The sequence below is a fragment of the Chelonoidis abingdonii genome, chromosome 6 (genome assembly GCF_003597395.2).
Source record: "Chelonoidis abingdonii isolate Lonesome George chromosome 6, CheloAbing_2.0, whole genome shotgun sequence".
Classification (NCBI taxonomy): domain Eukaryota; kingdom Metazoa; phylum Chordata; order Testudines; family Testudinidae; genus Chelonoidis; species Chelonoidis abingdonii.
In genome coordinates, this window is record NC_133774.1 from 35,690,174 (window position 1) to 35,711,194 (window position 21,021).

Genomic DNA, 21,021 nt, shown 5'->3' on the forward strand with positions numbered 1-21,021 from the left:
CAGAGTTCCAGCCTGACTTTGTAAAAAGAAATATGGCTCAGGTTCTCATACACCATCAAAAAGTGGGTGTATTGTTTATTAGGGCATGTTTATTAGGGCAGTAAAATAGCTTGCAGCCATACTGGTGTTCCAATGATGTAGTGCCTAAGTCCCATTTTCAAAAGCAATTTAGGGACTTGGAGAAAGCCATACTTTCCAAGGCGAGTCACTTTGACTCTAGTCACGTTTGAAAATGGGAGTTAGGCTCCTCAGTCACTTAGGTACTTTTGAAAATATTACCTGTAGGGTTTAATCTGTTCCATGAGCTGAGTGTGTTGAAGTCAGAATCTTCTTAAAGCTGGCGTTCTTGAAAAAGCTTTGAGAAGAGATCAAATCCAGAGTTTACCATGACAATCCCCATATTTACAACCTCTAGATTTTATTGTTACTACACTCTGTACCTTAAAATTGCTTCAACTGGTTCACAACCCAGCAGGTTATCTGTTGAACAGTGCATGCTGCCTAGAACATATTACCTTGACGCTTTGCTGTCTTTACTGGCTGGCTCCCCATTGAATGCAGATTATGCCTGCACTGAACCTCTCCCACCCACCTCAGCTCCCCAGAGGCAGTGAGTCTCATAGCCCAGGTTAGCCTACTTGGGCTTACACTATGGAGCTAAAAATAGCAGTGTAGACATTCCCACAGCACTGAGGCTGGAACCCAGGCTCTGAGACCCAACCTCCATGCCTGGTTTCAGAATCAGATTTTAGCCCCATAGCTCTAGCCCGAGTCAGTTGATCTGTGCTCTGAGACTCACTGCTATGGGGTTTTGTTTTGCAGAGAAGATGTCATATTCAAGGTTTCAGTCCTCAATCTGCAAAGTTCTCCCTAAAAGTGACTCAAGTTACTTGAGGAACCACCCTACTCCCTATGATCATAACCACTGATGAGCTGCCAAAATCTTAACAACCGGTTCCCTATAAAAAGTTCTGATTTAAGGGGGGGAGGGGCCAAAGCAGGGAGGAGACATACTTGTGGGGCCGGAGGCCCATGTAGAGCCTGGGGTAAATTGCCCCATTTGCCCCCCCCCCCCCAGCCCTGGAGCTCACAGCCCTCCCCCTTACCTTGCCCGCAGCTCAAAGCAGCAGGACGACTCAGGAGCTCAGCTGAGCTGCCCAGCTGCTGGCCATGCTGCAGTTCTGCAGTGGGGGGGGAGTGGGGAAGGGGCCAGAGGAGACATCCTCATGGGGCCAGGGGCCTCTGAAGGGCCTGGGCCAATTGCCCCACTTGCCCCCTCCACTCCGGCCAGCCCTGGAGCTTGCAGCAACCCCACCACCACCTTGCCGGGCCTCTCAAAAAGAGGCAGCAGGACGACTCGCAAGCTCAGCTGAACTGCCCAGCTGGTGCCAGCGGCTGGCCATACTGCAGCTGGGGGAAAGCAGGGGAGGGGCCCCGGGAGCCTCAGCCTCCCCAGCTGGGAATCCTGGGAGCAACAGGATGGTCAGGCCCACGGACTGGAGTTCTTTGCCACCTCCTCGTCCTTTAACAACTTATTCTCCACGGAGGTCTAATTTTAGCAACCAGTTCTTGGGAACCTGTGGGAACCTGCTCCAGCTCACCACTGATCATAACCTCCCATAGTAACTACATTACATTGGAACAATGGAATTGTTAACTTTCCAGGAAACATCTTTCTTGGCAACTGACCCATGATTATGAAACTCATTTCTGGAAGAGATCGGGGTTTGGGGTCCTTGGAACAAATGTAAAATTAATTTCTGAGACTGCAGGATGGAGAGAGAACAAAGGATAAAATAGTCAACAAAGGCCTGATCCTGCTCACATTGAAGTCAATGGGAGTCTTGTTAGGGCTAGAAGCAGGAGCTGCATTTGATTGTATATAGCTGAATTTCATCACTTTTAAAAAAAGTTGTTCTTTTCCATTTTGCTGCTCAGCTGTTTAAAAAGGGAGTAGAATTTAGGCATTATTTCTTTAGCAATTGCATCATTCATATAAATTAACAGGGTTAGAAATAGACAAATAGTTTTAAAAAGCATTAAATAAAGATGAGTTGTTTTGTTCCTAATATGCTTGGAAAAGGCCTTATTTATCTTAACCTCTTGTGCAATCTTCTGCTCATTTTCTATTCTTTTTCTTTATTTTTTTTATTTGCCACTCCCTTCCCTTCATTCCCTTTTCAAATGTATCTTCATCATATCATACAAAAACAACAGTTAGACATTGGGAGAAAAAAAAAAAGAAATTTTTAAAAAGGGAGCATCTCCTCTGTAATTTATAGCAAGCTGTAACATAATAGTTCCAAACTCACTGGAAGAGGTCAAATTGCACAATTGTGCATGTCTGACTGAAAGAGACGTCCAGGACTATTGCAATCAGGAAATGTTTACACAATTGAAGGACTCGTGAACATTAGTCACTCTGCATATTGCATGTATTACAGGACAGATTCTATGGACTTGACTTACTCCAACGATCTTCACTATGTTTTTGTGTGTGTGTGTGTGTGAGCTCCTGATTTCTTTTTTAATGCATGAATTGATACTATGTATGCCATGACTTCAGTGAAAAGGGGCTTTTCAATTGTTAGTGCAGTGTTAGCTTGTGAATCAGGATTGGGCTTATCGTAAGCAACAATGTATTGTAGCAAATTGCCACAGGCAAGGATTCAAAGACTTAACAGGTATTTTCTGTCTCTAATTTCTATAGTTATTACAATTCTAATAGAATGTAAAATGATCCTGAAGCAATTCTAAGGCGGAGGGGCTGGGGAAGGTTGAGGAAATGGTTCACCACAAGAACTCTGTGTTCCAGGATTTTTTTTATTTTTATTTAAAAAACAACAACAACAAAAAATTTAACATGTTTGAGGGGAGCCCTTGGGTTAATAGACCTTGTGGAAAGACATCACTTGAAGGAAGAGTTGGGAGGGGGCACAGCAGATTGGATCAGGGATTGGAATTTGGGTATATGGAAAGGCTCAGAGATAAGAACAGGCAAAAGATAGGAATGGAGCCGTTAACTGTATTACTTGGGTAAAACAAAGAGGGGAATGAAAAGTGATAAGAGCAGAGAGGTAGATTTTGTAGAGATTTGGTGATGGAAAATGAAGGCAAGCCATGACTTTGGGGAATAGTCCCATTGATCCCAACTGAGTAATCTACATGCTTAAAGTTAAGCAGGTGCTTATGTGCTTCTCTGGATCAGAGCCAGAGTACTCAACATGTAGGAGGATCAAGCCCCTGAGGAGGGCTGGATGTGGTCAGAGTGGCCCTTAACCTCAGATATGCTGAAGCACAGATGTTTGTAGCCTATGCATCTACTTCCACTACTGTTGCCAGACCTCCCTGAGGGAGCTTTTTTTTTCCAGACAGTAATATTTATTTCCATCCATATGTCCCTCTGTTAATGGCAATTTACTTCCTACGGGCTCTCTCCTTCCCACCAAAATACATAATACTGTGTAAATTCCACTGAACTTTTCATCCAAAGATCTCAAAAGCCCTTTAAAAACATGCATAAATAAAGCTTTGTTACAATGGAGGGAAAATATGATCTGTAGATGGGGAAGATGAGGCCAGAAAAGTAAAGTTTTCAAGTAACCACTGGTTTTTGATGACTTAGTTTTTGTGATCCAACTTTGGCCTGATTTCAAGAAGTCCTGAGCCTCAAAACTCCAGTTGAAGGCAAGGGAGTTGTAGGTCCAGCGAACCTGTGAAAAGTCACCCCACCATATCTCAGTTTGGGCCACCTTTCAAAAATCTAGCCTAAATAATTTACCCCAAGTCACACAGTAAATCAGTTATAGTTGTGATTAGAACCTAGGACTGCTAACTTCCTGAGCCCTGCTCGAATGAAACAGACTCTTTCTAGATGCCCCTTGCTTGTATGCTCAGTGTCACACTGCTTAGTAGATTGGGGTCAAGAAGCAATTTCCATCTCCCCATCAGATTGGCTAGGACCTTATGGGGGAGGGAAGGGGAATTGCCTTCCTCAGCAGTGTATATGGATCAACTGTGTATATCTCACCTAATCAATTCTCTGCCATTACAGGGACCTCCAGTACTGGTGGGTTGGCTGCTCCTGTGCTCTGCCTGTGGCATGCTGTCTAGTCGCCTGAAAACTGAAGTGTATTGGTCTAACTAAAGTCTTTGGGCTCAGTATAGGGGTAACTGGGTGAAATCTAGTGGCTTCTGATATACAGGAGGTCAGGCTAGGTGTCTTAAACTCTATGAAAGGAACTATTCCACAGCATGCATTTATCCCTTATTAGAGTGAGTGTTTGCAGAAAAACTGTAGGTGTCAACTTTTTATACATAAACACTGTTGCTAAAAGAACACGATTTATGGATTTCATTTTGTATTGGCATGTTACAAAGATATGTGTACACTACAGCTGTGCCTTTCATCTTCAAAACCTGCACACAGTTAAGCTGCTCTGAAAAAGCTGATGGCTTGAATCACAAACTCACGCTAGTGAGCCTAGTAAATGATGTATGCTTCCTTTCTCTTGTGAAAGGGATAATTAACATTACCATCACAACATCATATTCTGTTGAAGGAAACAGTGAACTAGAGCTGATGTTTTCCTGTAAAAGCTACTGACCATCTGCTATGTCAGACTTCTGGGTAATGACTGGTGTCAGTTTCACAACTGAGAGCACTCAGTCTTGCAGAAAGAACCACAATGCACAATTGTGGGGAAGAGCTCATCTATCTTTGACATTTGTAAGTAAAGGTCAGACCAGAAGTGTTTTCCAATTCACTAGTAAACGTAAACATTTTATATCTCCTAGAAAATCCAAGTCTAGAATGTATACTGCTAAAAATATTACGTTAAAATACACAGTGCTTGCATTAGTGAGGTACATAAAATGTTTCTTTCAGGAGAAGTACCCAATATGGAATTATTTTCTCTCTAATTAACCTACAGACAGGTTTCTGGAGAGACTGATGCACTAACTAAAGTATCTGAGAGGTGTAAAAATATCATATTGCTGAATCTGCTTTAAGTAACACTCAAATAAACAGATGCAAAAACACTATCAATCTATTCTTGCTAAAATTAAGAGCTCACTGTTAATTTGGGGATTTATGATGCTGAAAAGATTTTTAAATAATGACTATTTATTTTACTAATATTTTTGCTAAATTAGCATCTATTTTTATTCTTAGTGAAGGATCAACCTCCTTAGCTATAACCCATAAGCTTCATTTCATTGTAACATATATCCTCATCATCAACATCATCGCTCCAACCTTTTAAGAAATTATCTGATTAAAAGTAGAAGGGTTGAAGGACAATTGGGGATAATCTGCATATCGAATTTTTTTTTAAAAAAAAGAGCAATTAAGACATAATGAGTCATTACCTTGACTTCACTTGTATTTTGTCCCCTTTTCCTTATGCTTTGCCATTTGGTGGACTTTCCACATTCTAATCTCTTCAGGGCAGGTACTGAGCCTTCATTTATGTTTTTACAGCAATTGACATTATGGACACAACCAGATATAAAATATATAATATAATAAAGTAATAAATATAACAACATGATTTTCGGGACTCTTCTCAAGGTATTTTTTTTGCCACTCTCCTCCATAATTAACCCTGCTCCATAATTAACCAACTCTCCAAGACAATAAATGAGCCTGCTTTGGAGGACAGGGTCAAAATTCAAAATGATCTGGACAAATTGGAGAAATGGTCTGAGGTAAACCGAATGAAGTTCAATAAAGACAAATGCAAAGTGCTCCACTTAGGAAGGAACAATCAGTTTCACACATACAGACTGGAAAGAGACTGTCTAGGAAGGAGTATGGCCGAAAGAGATCTAGGGGTCATAGTGGACCACAAGCTAATATGAGTCAACTGTGATACTGTTGCAAAAAAAGCAAACGTGATTCTGGGATGCATTAACAGGTGTGTTGTAAACAAGACACGAGAAGTCATTCTTCCGCTCTACTCTGCACTGGTTAGGCCTTAACTGGAGTATTGTGTCCAGTTCTGGCACCGCACTTTCAGAAAGATGGGAGAAATTGGAGAGGTCCAGAGAAAAGCAACAAGAATGATTAAAGGTCTTGAGAACATAGCCTATGAAGGAAGCTGAAAGAATTGGGTTTATTTAGTTTGGAAAAGAAGAACGTGAGAGGGACATGATAACAGTTTTCAGGTATCTAAAAGGGTGTCAATCAGAGGAGGGAGAAAACTTGTTCACCTTAGCCTCTAATGATAGAAGAAGCAGCAATGGGCTTAAACTGCAGCAAGGGAGATTAGGCTGGCATTAGAAAAAGTTCCTAACTGTCAGGGTAGTTAAAGACTGGAATAAATTGCCTAGGGAGATTGTGGAATCTCCATCTCTGGAGATATTTAAGAGTAGGTTAGATAAATGTCTATCAGGGATGGTCTAGATAGTATTTGGTCCTGCCATGAGGGCAGGGGACTGGACTCGATGACCTCTCAAGGTCCCTTCTAGTCCTAGAGTCTGTGAATCTATGAATCCCTGAACTCTGGTGGTTGTGGGAGGATATTTCAGTCTTCGTGACCCATTCAGGACCTGGCCTCTTTGCCAATTATTTTGATAATTTTTCATGATATGGACACAAGTCCACCTGTCAGTTAGACTGCCAAACTTACTTCATTTAGGCCCCTACAGTATAGTCAGATTGTACATTTTTATCATTAATAGCTGGGTGGAACTGAACCTGAAACTGAAAGGTTAAAGGACTGTCAATTCCTTGAGCCATCCAGTCTCCCTGCTTTATTTCTTTTTCTGGATTTTTTCCAACAGCATAACTGCATTCAAGGCCCTTTGTTTTCAGATTTTACCAGTTTTTACCTAAAAGTTCCCAAGTTTTCAAGAAGTATTTTTTAAATGAATTTTCACCCAAATTTTGGACCATTCACATACATGAAAATACTGATCCCGTTAAGAAAATACAATACATTACATTAGGGAGATGTTCTTATGTTAATCATAAATGAGTCATCATGTAAAGGCAAGGGTGTCTGTCAAAGAAAGGCAGCGTAGTGGAAGATACACACGGTACATCTACATTCCAACCCAAAACTAAACCCAAAAGACCCTGCTGCACCAAGTCTCTGAGCCTGGGTCAACTGACTTAGGCTCCTGTGGCTTGCACTATGGGGACAAGAATAACAGCATAGATATTCCAGTTTGGGCTGGAGCCTGGGGTCTGAATCATGGCAAGGGGGGAGAGTTTCAGAGCCTGGTCTCCTGCACAAGAGGGAATGTCTACACTGCTATTTTTGGCACTGACAAGCTCCAGTCAGTTGAGCCAGGCTCTGAGACTTGCTGCTGTGGGTTGGGTTTTTTTGCAGTGTGAATACATCCACTCACACACTCACCCATGCATTCATGAACATATTGTTAGTGGTGATACAAACAACAGAATTAAACTGCTTTTAATTTCAATACGCTTAGTTGTCTCAATTTGTTGCTTTTTATCTGTTCTCGCATCCCCCAACATTAACCCCAAAATGTAATTTTTTTGCACCAATATTTATTTTTTGTAAGGAACACCAATAAATTTCCAGGAATTTTAAAACAAAATAAAATCTAAAAATGAAGGGCCTTGACTATATTACAGTATGAAAATGTAATACAAAATGTCTATCGTATTTTTCTTTTTAAAGAAGTAATCATGTCACTCAATTAAAAAAACACCAGTATCTGTTCCTTTTTAAAATGTAAACTAATTTCTTCTGTTTAGAAATAGTCAATCCCCCTGAAGGTTCCATGTAGGCGCTTGAGAGAATGTTGGTTCTTTCAAAGCTTTGCACTGTGATTGACTAGAATCCACCTGACTTAGGCAACAAGAGCCAACCAGAGATTTATTTGGCTGTTCTTAGATTAAAAGTTTCAGCTAACAAAGTCAAAACTAGTGTCAGACAAAGAGAGCACTTCGAGTCTGTTCATTTCCCTGGCATAATTCCTTAGTGAACACTTTTTACCTGTATTAATCCCATGTCAGAACCGTACGAAACTCTGAGGGAGAAACTCTGGGCTGTATTGCATAGGAGCAAAGGAGACTCTTCTAGGGCAAGAGTTACAAATCTGGATTGCCTGCCTTTAGGCTACTATATCCATATTTAAACATGTTAATAGTGGCCTGATTTTCAAAGCTACTGAGCATACAGCAGCTCTATTGACATTTTTGGAGTATAACTTTAGTGCACCTCACTCTTAATAAGATAGAATCTGCCTCATTTTTAGGTCATAGATTCACAGATTTAAGGCCTGAAGGCACTGTTATGAACATCTGGACCAGGGGTTTTCAAACATTTTTTCTGGGCACCCAGTTGAAGGAAATTGTTGATGCCCATGACTCAACGGAGCTGGGGATGAGGGGTCTGGGGTGTGGGAGGGGATCAGGGCTGGTGCAAAGGGTTGAGGTGCGGGGGTGAGGACTGTAAGGTGGGTCCGGGAATGAGGGGTTCAGAGTGTGGGAGGGGGCTCTGGGCTGGGGGGTTTGGCATGCAGGAGGGGCTCCAGGTTTGTGGGGGGCCTCAGCACTAGGGCAGGGGATTGGGGCACAGGCACAGACTTACCTCTGGTAGCTCAGCAGTACAGCTGGGGTGTACCGTGGACTGTGCTGTGCCCTGGAAGCAGCCAGCAGCAGATCCGGCTCCTAAGAAGAGGCATACAAGTGGCTCTTCATGACTTTTTCCTGCAGGCACCACCCCCACCAGTTCGGAGTGCGGAGCCAGTGCTCGGGGCAGTGGCAGCGCATGGAGCTCCATGGCCTCCCTGCCTAGAAGCCGGACCCCTGCTGGCCACTTCTGGAGTGCAGCATGGTGTCGGAAAAGGTAGGCACTAGCCTGCCTTAGCAGGGCGGCACCACCAACGGGACTTTTAACAGTGCTGACCAGAGCAAGGCAACCCAATGTCGTACATGCCACAACCCAACCCACAGATTGAAAAACACTGATCTAGACCAACTTCCTGCATAATAGGCCATAGACCCTGACTGACTCAAGACCATAACTGCTGCATGAGCTATTGTATATCTTTTAGAAAGACATCTGGTCTTGAGTTAAAGATTTCCAGTGATAGAGAATCTATCATGTTCCAAGGTAAGTTGTTCCAATGGTTAAGTACCTTCACTCCTAAAAATGTGCACCTTATTTTTAGTCTGAATTTGTCTAGCTTCAGCTTCCAGCTATTTGATCTTGTTATACCTTTTTCCTGCTAGATTAAATCTATTCCCCCGTGTAGGTACTTGTAGATCATGATCAAGTCACCTCTGACCCTTCTCTTCCATAAACTAAATATAACGCATTTCTTAACTCTCTCAATATAACACATTTTCCTCAAATGTCTCACCATAAGGCAAGTCTCAGTCCGAATGTCTCACTGTAAGGCATGTTCTCAATTATTTCCTTGAATGTTTCACCTCTAATCATAGAACAGAATCATAGAATCATAGAATATCACGCTTGGAAGGGACCTCAGGAGGTCATCTAGTCCAACCCCCTGCTCAAAGCAGGACCATTTCGCAACTAAATCATCCCAGCCAGGCCTTTGTCAAGCCTGACCTTAAAATCCTCTAAGGAAGGAGATTCCACCACCTCCCCAGGTAATCCATTCCAGCGCTTCACCACTCTCTGAGTGGAAAAAGTTTTTCCTAATATCCAACCTAAACCTCCCCCACTGCAACTTGAGACCATTACTCATTGTTCTGTCATCAGGTTCCACTGAGAACAGTCTAGATCCATCCTCTTTGGAACCTCCTTTCAGGTAGTTGAAAGCAGCTATCAAATCCCCCCTCATTCTTCTCTTCTGCAGGCTAAACAATCCCAGTTCCCACAGCCTCTTCTCATAAATCATGTGCTCCAGCCCCCTAATCATTTTTGTTGCTGTCCGCTGGACTCTTTCCAATTTTTCCACATCCTTCTTGTAGTGTGGGGCTCAAAACTGGACACAGTACTCCAGATGAGGCCTCATCAATGTCGAATAGAGTGGAATGATCACATCCCTCGATCTGCTGGCAATGCCCCTCATCCAAAACCCTTTCCAGTTTTCCTGCATCCTTTTATAAGCGTAGACACCAGAACTGAACACAGTATTCTAGTAATGGTCTCCTTTATGCCATATAGAGAGGTACTGCCACTTCCTTAGTCCTACCTGATATTCCTCTGCTTATACATCTGTAGACTGTGTACACTTCCTACTACAGCATTACACTGGGAAGCTCATATTCCATTGATTATCTGCTGTTGCTCAGAGTCCTTTTCAGTTTTTTTTGCATTCCAGGATAAATTTCCTCATTTTGTAAGTATGACATACATTATTTTTTACTGGGTGTACCTGTGACTAGTTGTGACCTTAACAGAAGATTTTCACAGCATTGTCTTTCACCTCCCTTAGTATGAGGCAATGTTTTCTGTCATGAGGCCCATTTCCAATAGTTAAATCAGCAGTTGTGGTAGCATAACCTTACTGTAATACCTCTGCAGCAATTAGTTCTCTGGGAGTCTTCACTCTTATGGACACTTCCAGACCATAGGCTCAAAATGCCACAAAATGACAGCAAAAGAAAAAGGGACAAAAAAAGAGAGATTTCAGAGAAAAGAGAATGATGAGAAAAAGTATGTGTTGGGTAAACAGGAAATGCCTTCAGTCCATCCTCTTAACTATGGCTGGCTCAGATGCACAGTAACAAAGTTTATTTATGACTTTCACCCAACATAATTTTAAAAATCTCCCTTTCTACTGGTGTATCTGCAAAACATACTATGTCACTTCAGCTAAATGTAGTTGTTATTTGAGTCCTTCCAAGATACGTTCCATTGAAAACTCCTTTTGAAACAGTTTTAATTTCTCTCTCTCTCTCTCTTTTAATTTTAACTTTTTTTTCAAATATGTTTGTCTACCTTTTCATGAAGCAGTGTCTACCAGGCTTTCAGAAAACAAGAAAAGAATCAAAGGTGACTATGGGTACATTGTCAGAGATTTTCTGTTTATCAAACCACCGATGGTTTTTAGTGAGATATTATATAATCAGGAAAAACAACACTGTGAGGAGATGAAGAAACCTGGAAAGCATCTCATTAAACTCAAACCATTGAAGAGGTGACTGCATCAGATTAATATTCCTCTTTGTGCCATCTTATTCCAATACACATTTTCTCCACTACCAGACAATGGTGCTAATGCAACGTGCTGTAAAATATGTGCTTAATGTATATGAAATGCTTGGCCTGACTATAAAGATTCTTAGCTATTCCTATTAAATTGCAAACTCATTACATAGTTGCACTTATGTAATCTGGGCTGTTATTTACTCTGCACTTAGCCAGACTGATCCTAATATTTGTCTCATTCATATGCATATTGCACTTGCACATGCCATCTCAAGATTAATACACTACCTGCTTGTAGAATTCTCTGACTTAAGGATAATAATGTCAAATCTGTAGATGTTTTAAATCAAAATTATCTCAGCCTTATGTTTCTAGTTTTAGGTTCATAAAACCAGCATTTCTGATTATCTTGATAGGAAACTAATTGAAACACTGTTATGTAAAGCTCAGTTCTGGATTTTTAAGCAGGAGCCCACAATACTTATAAGGTAGATTGGACTGGAAAAAAGTGCAAGGAGGGAGGGTCTCAAATTCAGCCTACCCAATTCCAAAATGCTAAGGAATGAAGACCCTATGCACCAGTAAATTTGATTTTTGTATTTTATATTGTACACCTCTGATGAAAGCACAGTAGCTTCAACTCTGCACCCAACTTAGTGGTGTTAGAAAAACCCTAAGTGGATCAGGAAAACTTGTTCAAGATAGTCCTTGGTTTACAATGGTGCCAGTGGCTCCGTGGAGCTGGGCCCATGCTCAGAAGGGGCCCTGGCCTGTTCCGATTGCACTGTGCCCCGAGACCCCGCTGGCTCCCCCTGCCCACCACTTGCTCCTCTCGGCCTGCCTGCTGACCAAGGGCTCATCTCCTCCTCCTGGCCCCCCTCCCCTGCTCCTCTCTGCCCCCTGGCCAGACCCCAGTGCACTTCTGGCTCCAGGCAGTCTCTGGTTCCCACTACCTGTGGGGCTTTGCCTGTCTCCCTGGAGCTGTGCCGCCTGGTACTGGTGCAGAAGCCTGGCCAGTCTCAGCCAGTAGTAGGGCGTTGGGGGATAGTGTGGAGGGCTTGGCTGGGCCCCTCCAGTAAAGTGGGTCCTGAGGGAGCCGGCCTGGATGATTGCGCCACTCCCAAGGGGCCGGAACAATTCCTGGCTCCGGGATCAGCCCTGGATGCTCTGCTGACTCAGCCCAGCAGACACAGTCACCTCCCAGAAGTGCTGGTGAGTGTGGCTGGAAGGCAGGGAGTGGGTTTCTGGGAGGCCTGGGTGTGTGCTGGGCTGTGAGGGGGCAGGGAAGATGTGTTGGAGCACTAGGGATGTGTGTTGGGGCACTAGGGAGTGGGGGTTCTGTGAAGAATGCTGGGCAGTTGTGGTGGGGCTGTGGGCAGGGGTGGTGTTGTGCAGGGTGCTGTGCATTTGTGGGGAGTCTGGGGGGGCCTCTGGCCTTAGGGAGTTGGGAGGGTGCTGGGCAGGGCTGTGTGGCATAGCATGGACCAACCCCTGACAGGGCGGGCCACTGTGCATCTGACAACTGCCAGTTTGTAAACAGTGCCCTTGCACTGGGCTTTGGCAGAGCGGTGCCACCTCTGCCATACCATGTCCCTGGCCAGCCCCTCACTCCAGGGACTGACCTCCCCGCGCCAATGCTCCATTGCCCCTCTGAAGGCCCACAAATATGTTTGGCACCAGGCCCACAAAAGGTTAATCCAGCCTTGGTTCAAGATCTGAGCAGACACAGTAGAGTGCAACTCATTAATGCTTGAAGTCAAAGCAAGCACTGTCACAGAAGCAATGAGGTAACACCACTGTCCAGCACCCATAGGATTAGTGAAATATTTGACAATAATGTGTAGGCAAAATTGCTTCGATTGATATAAAGGTGTGAGATTCCAGTGCTGCTTATTGGCAAGAAGAGCATGTAAACAGCAATGATAAAGAATCCAGGCTATCCTTCTCTAAGTGTAGGATGCTTGAGGAAGGACATTCAGAAGGCTTTGGTCATTGAGAATCTGAGTTCTTACTATATGTCAGACTGGGAGAAATGACTACAGGAAAAAACATTTCTCTTTACAGCTCATTTCTCTTACAGCAGTAATGCAACCTCATGCTCTAGATTTTATACTTCATCTTAAATCTTATTGTAAAGATACATTCTCTCATCACTACACATCCCATGTGTACACAAAGCTCTTTGGTTTAGGTGGTAAAAACTACCATAGGCAAGTCAGATCCAACCAAAGGATATAGCCGCCCTAAAGAGTCATTTGAAGTTCTTCATTATCTGTCCCCTCCCCCCAAATGAGGGTGAAACGAAACCAAGCAATTTCCTGTTTCTAGTTTTTTTAAGGGACTTTCAAAGATAGGTTATAGACAGAGGCAGGCGTCCTCTTTGGTCTTAATCATATATTCCTGTGGAAGATATTAGTCGTTTGCATCTCTCTCTTTCTGTAATGGGTTAGAGGTTCAGGTCAGTGACGTACAGTAAAGAATCTTTGTGAGCTACTTTACCCACCTTTGGCACTTTGAAACATATGCTTTAACTTTATCTGACAATATGACTCTTACACTGTACTCAAAGCATGTTTCAGTCATAGCTGCCTGGCATTTTAAAGGAAAAGGACTTTTTCATGTTAGATAACTGAAGTCGGCCCTGCAGACAATACAAGCAAAGGGCTTAATTCTTTTTCACACCCATTGACACAGGAGATAAAAGATAATTAGGAAACTGATTTATGTATCATACAGTCAGAAGACTGTGAAGCAATATCACAGAAAAACAGAAATATATCTTATTATCCTTAACACATTAATTTGAATGGATTTTATTGGAAACCAGATTACATGATTCAGGTTTATCTCAGCATAGTCAATACTGGAAATCTTGCCAAAAAAGTGAATATCCTGTCTCACATGATTTTTATAAGATCATTGGAACAATGATTACAGAAGTCTTTCCACAGTTCTAAATATTAAAATTTGTCCTGTTCCAAAAATCTGTGTAGTGGATTGCTAAATAAATTAAATCTTCCAGTTAACACCATGAAAGGGGTACTCATGATTTTGTTAATAATAAAACATGTAATAATCAGATAACAGAACTCTAACAGCTCCAGTGCATTACAAATGGTTGAAACAATATCAAATCCTTAATGGAGAAAATTTAACTTTACGTGGGTGACAAAATAGGGGAAAAAACACTATTGAGGTCATGATATAATATGTCTTTCATGTACAATGGCATGACGAAAATCAACATTTTATAGATGACGGGCCAGATCCCCAACTGGTATAGATCAATGTGGTCCACTGACTTCAACAGAAGTACACCGGTTTAAACCAGCTAAACCCAAATATGTAATTTATATATACTGATGTCAAGATTTTGTGATGGGCCCTTCCTGTGATTAAAAAAAAAATTACAAAACACCAGAAGCTAAAGTGGTAGCTGTGTACGTTTGCATATCTTCTCAAGGAACAGGGACCTGGCCAGGGCTGTAAATCTGAGAATTTCCCCTCCATTTCTCAGACGGTGTGAACCTGGCAGAATCAGCTCCTACACTAGTCCCTCAATGTGTGGGATATATGAGAGATGCGGAGAAACAGAGTACAGCTCCATCCACTAATTCACAGCTTCCAACAGTCCCTATCCCCTCTCAGGTTCTGAGCAGATCAAAACACAGGAGAGAATATGCCCCCGCATTGTCTGAAGCTGTGCAATGCTTCCTAATGCACTGAAGACCTGGCCCTTAATCTATAAAAGGGGCCTATCTGTATTAGGAAAAGACTAGCCGATAACTTCACCCAGACTACACAATTTCACCCAGACCACAGGAAGTTTAAAATTATGGCCTGGCTTACACTTGCAGCTGTACTGTGTATCTAAAGGGAACAAAATGATGAGTTCCCATACAGTAACAACAATAATTTGTGTGTAATGAACCTTCTGATTAAAGATACTTATAGAAGGTTTGGATATCTCGGGCTTTAGTAATAAGCCAGAGATTTTCTACTGCATCTTTTGCTTTCAGGTCAGTAGGTGGCTGGTTTGAATTCAGGTCAGTAGTAACAAAATTATTACCATCTGGTAGCTTTGGAGAGGTCTGTGTAAGATAAATTGGTGTTTAGTCCAGTTCCCATGGGGACAAAATCCCACCAGCACAATGGGTACCAATTGGCAAACTCAGCAGAGCCTCTGAGGAAGGAATAGGCATAGACACTAGTCTAAGCCTTACAGCTGATTTCCCCCAAGCCAGGAATGAAATGTTGTGGTAGGATAGTATTTTTCACACTGGTCTTTGTATATTAATCAATAGGACCGCCAACTTCAGGGCCATCAATCCAATGCATAGATAAGTATTAAATTGGCGCCATTTGAACACATGAGATGTTTGTCTTTACAGGTGACGTATGTGTTTCCAGAGAGTTAGGCCAGACCACAAATAAACTATTAAAAATTGTATGATTTTTATCTCTCCCCATCAGAGTATATATAATCAATTGGCATCCAGATCTGATCTTGGGATCTAGGCCCCTGAGCCCTCTAAAAGTCCATCTCCTGGAGACTCTGATAGCGGTGATAGCCCTGCTGTAACTTAAAAAATTATAGAGAATTTCATTTTTCATTGATTGTAGTTGTCTACAGGTGTATGATGGGATGGAAGTTATTCACACAACTACTCTCATGATTTCATGTGTACACCGAAACTTTGTAGCACCACCACCTCTTCACTTACTTTTGTGAAGTGCTGCACAACTCACAAGACCAGCCCCCTTTTTATCTTATGTACCAATTTCTATCTGGACATCTTAAATATCCACCTAGATACACAGATACCAATTTTTAGATCCAGGAATAGATCACGGCATTTTAGGCCAGATTCTGGTCCCTGCTCTACTTTGGGTTGATTCAAAGGGGTAGTAACCTGGTCACCTCTGCACTCTGGCTCTTCTTAGTCTCTGGAACAGCCTTTTGGGGTTGTTGTGGGAAGCAAGGGGTAAATTAAAGTAGTCTTCAGGGATCTGTACTCCTCCCCATCCCGCGCCACACTGAGCAGATGCAGCTTAGAATTAGGGCCTCTAGAGCCAAATTATAAATGCCTTTTAATGTTTGCAAATAAACATGTATTTTTAAATATGAAAACCTTTCAAACTGTGTTTTAGCAGAGAGAGTTAAAACGCCATACGAATTCACATTAAGCCTTTCCTTACTATACTACTGGAAACATTTACAAGATCTATTTTTATTTATTTTTAAAGCAATAAACTAACAATTTTTTTCATTCATCACAGAACGTTGTTGCAACATCTGGATCACACTATACGATACTCAGCTGAGTCAGACTGGACAAGTGTTAGTCTGAAAACAAATCAGTAATTCCTACCTGTAAGTTAAGATTTCAATGACTCGCTCATCAAGGAGTCCCCTGAAACAGGGTTTGTGACAGTGCCAGCTACTCATGTAAATAGAGAAAACATTCAAAATGTTTGCCTTATAGCCAAATGAATCTTCCTTTTCAATCTCCTGCAACAGGCATAGAGTTACATAGAGACACACACCATTTAGCTACAGCATCTCACCAGCCTCTCAGTCAAGAAAACTCCTTCCTTTCACCTTGATTCTTTTCGGCAACTCCATTTTCTGTGGCACATGGCCAGTTCTCAAGGCCCAGTATATGAGAAAAACTACTACCTGCTTCTTGCACATACACCGCTTCACCTCTGCTATCCACACCCTACTGGCTCATCACTGATTTCTGGATCCAGTTCCAAATTGCTCTCCTTGTTCTTAAATCCTTCTATGCACTTGGATCCAGCCAAGTCCAGCCTACCTCATAGAACTTGCCTTCCTCTTGCCCTCCTCATTCCCTCTGCTTGTCTACAATTTGCCTCTCTCTCTTCTACAGGGCTCACTTGTATCTTTTGTTGCCTGGAAAAATCTCTCTGCCTTCCGACTCTCCATCTCATTCCAGTTATTAGCTAAAATATATCTCATCTCAATTTCTCTCTTCCTCATTTTTGTGATCTTTGTTACTGTGTTATTTCACTAGTGAAGTATTTTCTGGCAACATACATGAAAGATGCTATGCAAAATAAAGTACATTAAATGCAGTACATGGACTTGATCACCAATCTTATGCTATGCATTTAATGAAGATCTAGTTTTTTGTTTCCTGTCCAAACAGTTCTGAGATATTCAATACAGCATGATTTCAATACTTAATCTGCTCAGTCTCTACTTTTCCAGCCAATCTGTGAGATCTAATGCCTCTCTCACTCTGAGGTTAAGAAAATGTTACTCAGCTAGAACCTCAGCCTGCAAACAAACAAACTTCATCAGTCGGTAGTGGTTTCAGCAGGTGCATATAAGTACCAAGAAACACAGAAGCAAGTCTAGAAATGAGGGAAAATGAGTATGTTGAAGAAAAGGCTTCATTACAGAGTCTGTAAACAGCTTCCAAGCCAGGGATTTCACAAATCACAAACACTTACTGCTGGGATTGAATTTCAGATATGCAGCTCTGGCAGGAATTTAACATTTAATTTTACTCTGAATCAAGTTCAGATAAATTAATAGAGTTTCCATTGCATTTGCCAGGACAATTATTTTCAGCATGTTTAAAAATATTCATTGACTACACTTCAAACAACAACAGGATAGATTTGAAAAGATGCTGCGTGTAGAGAGGCAGCTTGCATTTTAGCGCACTGCACCAGTCTCACTGTTGGGTTTGGCCGTCGCAAGAGAAGCTATACCGTTTTTAACTTGCTGCAGAAATGAGTGACTAATTTCATGTTGCTTCTATTAATTTTACCAAGATGGAAGAAGCAAAAGCTTTGTAAGTACGGGGAGCAAAAAACATGAAGAAACACATTTTTTAGCACAACATTCCTAGATGCTTAATGCAGAGCAAGAGTATGTGCATGTGAAAAGGGGAGAACGGAATGCTGTTACTGATATTCATGTCCTGATTTTAGGCCCAGTACTGCAAGGTGCTGAATAGAGCTGGGCAGGAAATCGTTCTCTTTCCCATTCAAATTTTTGAGAATTAATTTTTTTTTCCTGTACTGAATCAGAACAAAAATTGGAAAATCACATATACAGGCAGTCCTTGGACTTATGACGCCCGACTTACGTCACATGCCATTTATGAGGCTTTTCAATTGACTGCCCATTTCGCCCCACAATGCTTGTTTCGCCCTGACTGGCTTCAAGGCAGCAGGGGGGCTTGTTGCCGGGTAGGGTTGCCGCTTGTTTTTGATTGGCTCCTGGCCCCAGCCAATCAGAAAACTTGACCAGTGATAGGTTGAGGCTCAGCATGTGAGCCGTTCTCCCTGGCTTTCTGAACCTGTGTTGCTGGCATTCTGAGCAGCATATGTGAATTTATATGTTTCTTTGAATGTTTTTTACAAAATAGTGTACAGTAAATACAGTGATGTTGCAACATTAGTCATCTATAATTCATTTAGTAAAAAAACTGGGTTATTGTGGTGAAAATAGGGTATCAAGCCTTGGTTCAGGAACCAATCCTCCCTTCATACTATTGATTCCTATGGGAAAAGCAGTTTCAACTTACAACACAATTCTGAGGAACGAATTGTGTCATAAGTCCAAGGACTCCCTGTATTGAAAAGTGGAAATCATGACCTGAAAATCCGGGGAAAAAAATCAGATTGGGTCAATTGAAACCTCTCATTTCAATAATTCTGGAACCTTTCTTGTCCATTTTGACCTTTACATTTATTTATTTGTTTATTTAATTTCCCAATTTTATTGGAAATTAACTTCCCAACAAAACAACATTTTGTCTACAAATTCTGAGCAGTTCTAGTGCTGAGCACTTTCTACACCTCATGATTCCAGGGAGAACTGAAGTCACTCGCACCTCATATAAGCAGTTAGACTCTAAGTTCTCCAAAGCAGGGACTGCAGACTACTCTGAGTTTATACGGTACCTAGCACAATGGGGCCCCGATTCTTGTTTGGTTTCTAGACACTGTCATAATACAAATACAAAAATACAGCTCAGTAATGCAGCTTGACAGTTTCAAATGGCTGAATGGTAGCTGCACAGAGGTTTATTGTACTTGCATTTCACAAAATACCCTTTTCACTAAGGTACTGGATTTACTTCCTATTGCTTAATGTAACACATAGCTTGTCAGCATGCTGTCAAGTAAGTAGTGTAAGACATCCCTCGCAAACTAAATGAAGTAACTTTTAGATGTCTTCTAGGCTACTAAACACAAAATGATTTACACTTTAAAAGATCAGACATGATAGATCAAAGGATGTGAGACATATTTTCTAAATAACAAAATCCATCTAGAAAAAAATGCATTAGGAGTCAAGATCAAGAATTCCAAATATCTTCTTCCCAGTATATGGGGCAACTGGATGCGGAAAAACTTGTTGAAATAAATCAAATGCAGTACCTTGTGAACTTGGGCAAACTACTATATATAGCTCGATACTACATTGTTCTGAACAGTTAGGTGCGTGGTGGAATAAATTCACATTTGTCTTTGTAGCATCAAGTTCCAACCACTGTTAAAAGCAGATATGATGCATCAGTGATCTGATTTTGTGTGGAAAAGCCTATTTATAGTCCAATGAAATATATACCATTAAAAAAAAAAGAACACTAGGAAACCGGGAAACAAGATTTTATTTGTAGCAGGATAAAGTGATGTATTTCTGCTCTATAATTCAACTTTTCATAGCTTTTTAAAAAACATGTTGCAATGTATAAAACTGAATTCTTTGTTGTTCTTACAAATATTTTCATCACAATCTTACGTTGCAATTTTGAAATCTATTTGGTAATGAAAGGTGTGATGGGTTCGGTCACAGAGACCTTTTCCAGTTACATCATATTTACACTCATAAGCATATTTCCATAAAACATATGGAGTGCAACATCACACCCTCCTCCTGAATTTTACTGCCATGACACCATCCATGGTGGAGGCAGTACGTCTAAAATTCCTCTTTTCTGGACAGGGCATCTGCTACCCAGTTCTCTTTTCTTCTCCTCCTGAGCATGCTGCCTCTATCTTTCCTTCTCCTCCTGGGCAGCTTTCTGTGCTTCAGTCTCTTTGTCTTTTAAGTCCAGTGCTTGCTGATGTGCGGCTCTTTGTCTGGCTGCTTCTGCCTTCATGGCAGCCTTTTCCCAGGCAAATTGCACATCAATTTCCATTTGTCTTCCCTTGAGACTGTCACTCAATGAGCTGGGATACCACTGAGAACAACCCTCCTGCCAAAACAGGTGCCCCTCCACTCCTATCTTGCTGAGTTAGACACTTCAGTCAGCTTCAGCACAGACCCAGAGGTTGGGTCACTGAAACTGAGATCCACTCAGCTCAGGGGGTTCTTAGTTAACACAGACTTTCCCAGCGCCCAGTGTTCAGCCTTTTTGGGCTATCTGCAACCTGTGCAGTTCTAGCTTCTTCTGTGCTTCACTCTTACTTAGAGACAGAACAGTTTGCCAAATATTTCCCTAACCCAAAATAAGGAAACAGAAAATAACAACCAGTAACCACTTTGTCTGTTCTCCAGCCACCACACTTAAAACTCACTACCGGTATCTCAAAGCACATATCCTATTGACTACGCCACTGTGATGGCTTCGGTCACAGAGACCTTTTGCATAAAGCATAGTCCATTTACTTCATATTCATGCCTATAAACATATTTCCATAAAACATATGGAGTGCAACGTCACAAAAGGACCCTTTAAAAAAGTTCCACTTTTACAAAACAAAAATACACTTATAAGATGAAGTAAAAACAATACATTGGACATTGGCTGTAAAATATTAGTTTCTGAAGTCACAATAGTCCACTGGTGACCAGTGTTTAATTCTGTAATTCTTATTCAGGATACATTCACATTATCCTTATGGACTCAGTGGAAGTTGTGCCTGT

The 21,021-nt window shown here is 41.6% G+C and overlaps 1 protein-coding gene across 1 annotated transcript in view; it reads right to left on the minus strand.

The window, feature by feature from the left end:
• Positions 1-279: 279 nt before the first annotated feature.
• Positions 280-21,021, minus strand: part of LOC116818249 (chondroitin sulfate proteoglycan 4-like) — a 79,394-nt gene continuing 58,652 nt past the window's right edge. Inside the window, exon 10 of the mRNA XM_032769019.2 lies at positions 280-355. Within this exon, the coding sequence (XP_032624910.1) occupies positions 321-355 (35 nt within the window). The 3' untranslated portion in view covers positions 280-320. The remainder of the gene's footprint in view (positions 356-21,021) is intronic.